The sequence below is a fragment of the Spinacia oleracea genome, chromosome 3 (genome assembly GCF_020520425.1).
Source record: "Spinacia oleracea cultivar Varoflay chromosome 3, BTI_SOV_V1, whole genome shotgun sequence".
NCBI lineage: Eukaryota > Viridiplantae > Streptophyta > Magnoliopsida > Caryophyllales > Amaranthaceae > Spinacia > Spinacia oleracea.
Genome location: NC_079489.1, coordinates 154,660,804 through 154,662,355, shown reverse-complemented (window position 1 = coordinate 154,662,355; position 1,552 = coordinate 154,660,804). Strand labels below are relative to the sequence as shown.

Sequence of the window (1,552 nt, the reverse complement as noted above, 5' to 3'; positions counted from 1 at the left end):
GCCTTTTCACATTGATTATTGGCTTTTCAATTTACTAATTACATTTTGTATGAAACAACTAGTACCCAAAATCCAACTTCGTCAACACATTTTTAGAAAATCTAGAGTCAAACAACCAACATAAAAAGCAAACACAAACAAACAACCAATCAAACAAACTAAGTATAGTAGGTACCGGTCAACAACCACAACCAACAATCGATTGTCAAACAAGCCCAATACGAAGATTGTAAAGAGTTAGAAAAAATGCGTTTGAGACTATGATCTAATTGAAGCACCTTATTAGTTATTTCAATGAATTGGACACTTATACATATATATGTACAACATACTACTCTTAATTTAACCTTTGTTCACTACAAAATCTTTGAAACAAACCATAACTAAACTAATCAATTAAACACATGTTAAAATTTATTTGTAGTAAATCGCAGGTGAATTAGTATCCTTGTTCCACACCCCACCTTCTTTCAAATACTCCATATACCTCGAAAAATCCGGGTTAGCAGTCATCTTCTTCTTCCTCCATTTCCCATCAAACAAACTAAATACTGGGTGACTCTTACCACCTTTTTTATTACCACTTTTTACTGTCTGTTTCTGTTGCTGTTGTTGCTGTTGTTTTGGTTTAGAGTTCATCCATGGAAAACCCGTTTCGTACCCGACTTTCTTTGAAGATGACCCGAATAACATACTAGCAGGAACACTTGTAACCCTCTTCAACACCACATGATCTGCATCATTAACACCATAATCAGTGTTATTAGTCTCATCTAACAACTTATCATACCCGCCCGGGCCGCCCCGTCGACTTCTTCTTGTGCTCAGAGCTCTAAACAAAGCCATTAATTTAGACTTGTGTACGTAAATATGTAATTTGTGTGAATTATTAGGTAAGTTTTTGGTAGAGAAATGATAAGAGGATATAAGGTTAAAGAAAGGGGATAAGTGGATGAAATATATAGGAGTTGAAAATGCAGAAAAACTTTTGGTCGTATTTGGTATGCTGGCTAATTAGAGTTTAAAACAAGGGGATGTAGTTTGGTTTGGTCCCTTAGATTGTCCATCTTTGACTTTTTTTTATTGTAATATCATGGACATTGGACAACTAATGTGAAGAAATTAATTCACTTATGTGACTGAGATAGTGAGATAGTAGGCGGAAAATTATGCATTCTTATCATGGCCCACTTTTGTTTAAGGAAATAGAAAAATTATCATTAATAATCTACAACGATAATTAACACTAGATAACAAAAAATCTGAAATGTTAATATGAAGTTTTTCATTCAATTTGGCTTTGTTCTCTTTACCTTATTTTTATTGCTTATTAGATTAGACTAGAAAAATCAGACCAACTAGACTATACCAGATTAGGAAAAGCAAAAAAAATACTCACAGAAACCATTTGATCAGACCAAACCAAACTAGACCTGTAAGAAAGTAAGTGTGAGTAATTGTGTACCACATCAGAAGATAAAGCAAATAGTTTCTAATTTACTTCGTATAACCTAAGTGGGCTACTCCTATTGCCAACCGCTTTTAAGATGGA

General features: G+C 33.6%; 1 protein-coding gene across 1 annotated transcript; it reads right to left on the bottom strand.

The window, feature by feature from the left end:
* Window positions 1-202: 202 nt before the first annotated feature.
* On the bottom strand, window positions 203-1,337 carry LOC110804535 (uncharacterized). The gene has a single exon (XM_056840979.1). The coding sequence runs from the start codon at window positions 844-846 to the stop codon at window positions 415-417; it is 432 nt and encodes a 143-aa protein (XP_056696957.1). The 5' UTR covers window positions 847-1,337; the 3' UTR covers window positions 203-414.
* Between the last annotated feature and the right edge of the window lie 215 nt (window positions 1,338-1,552).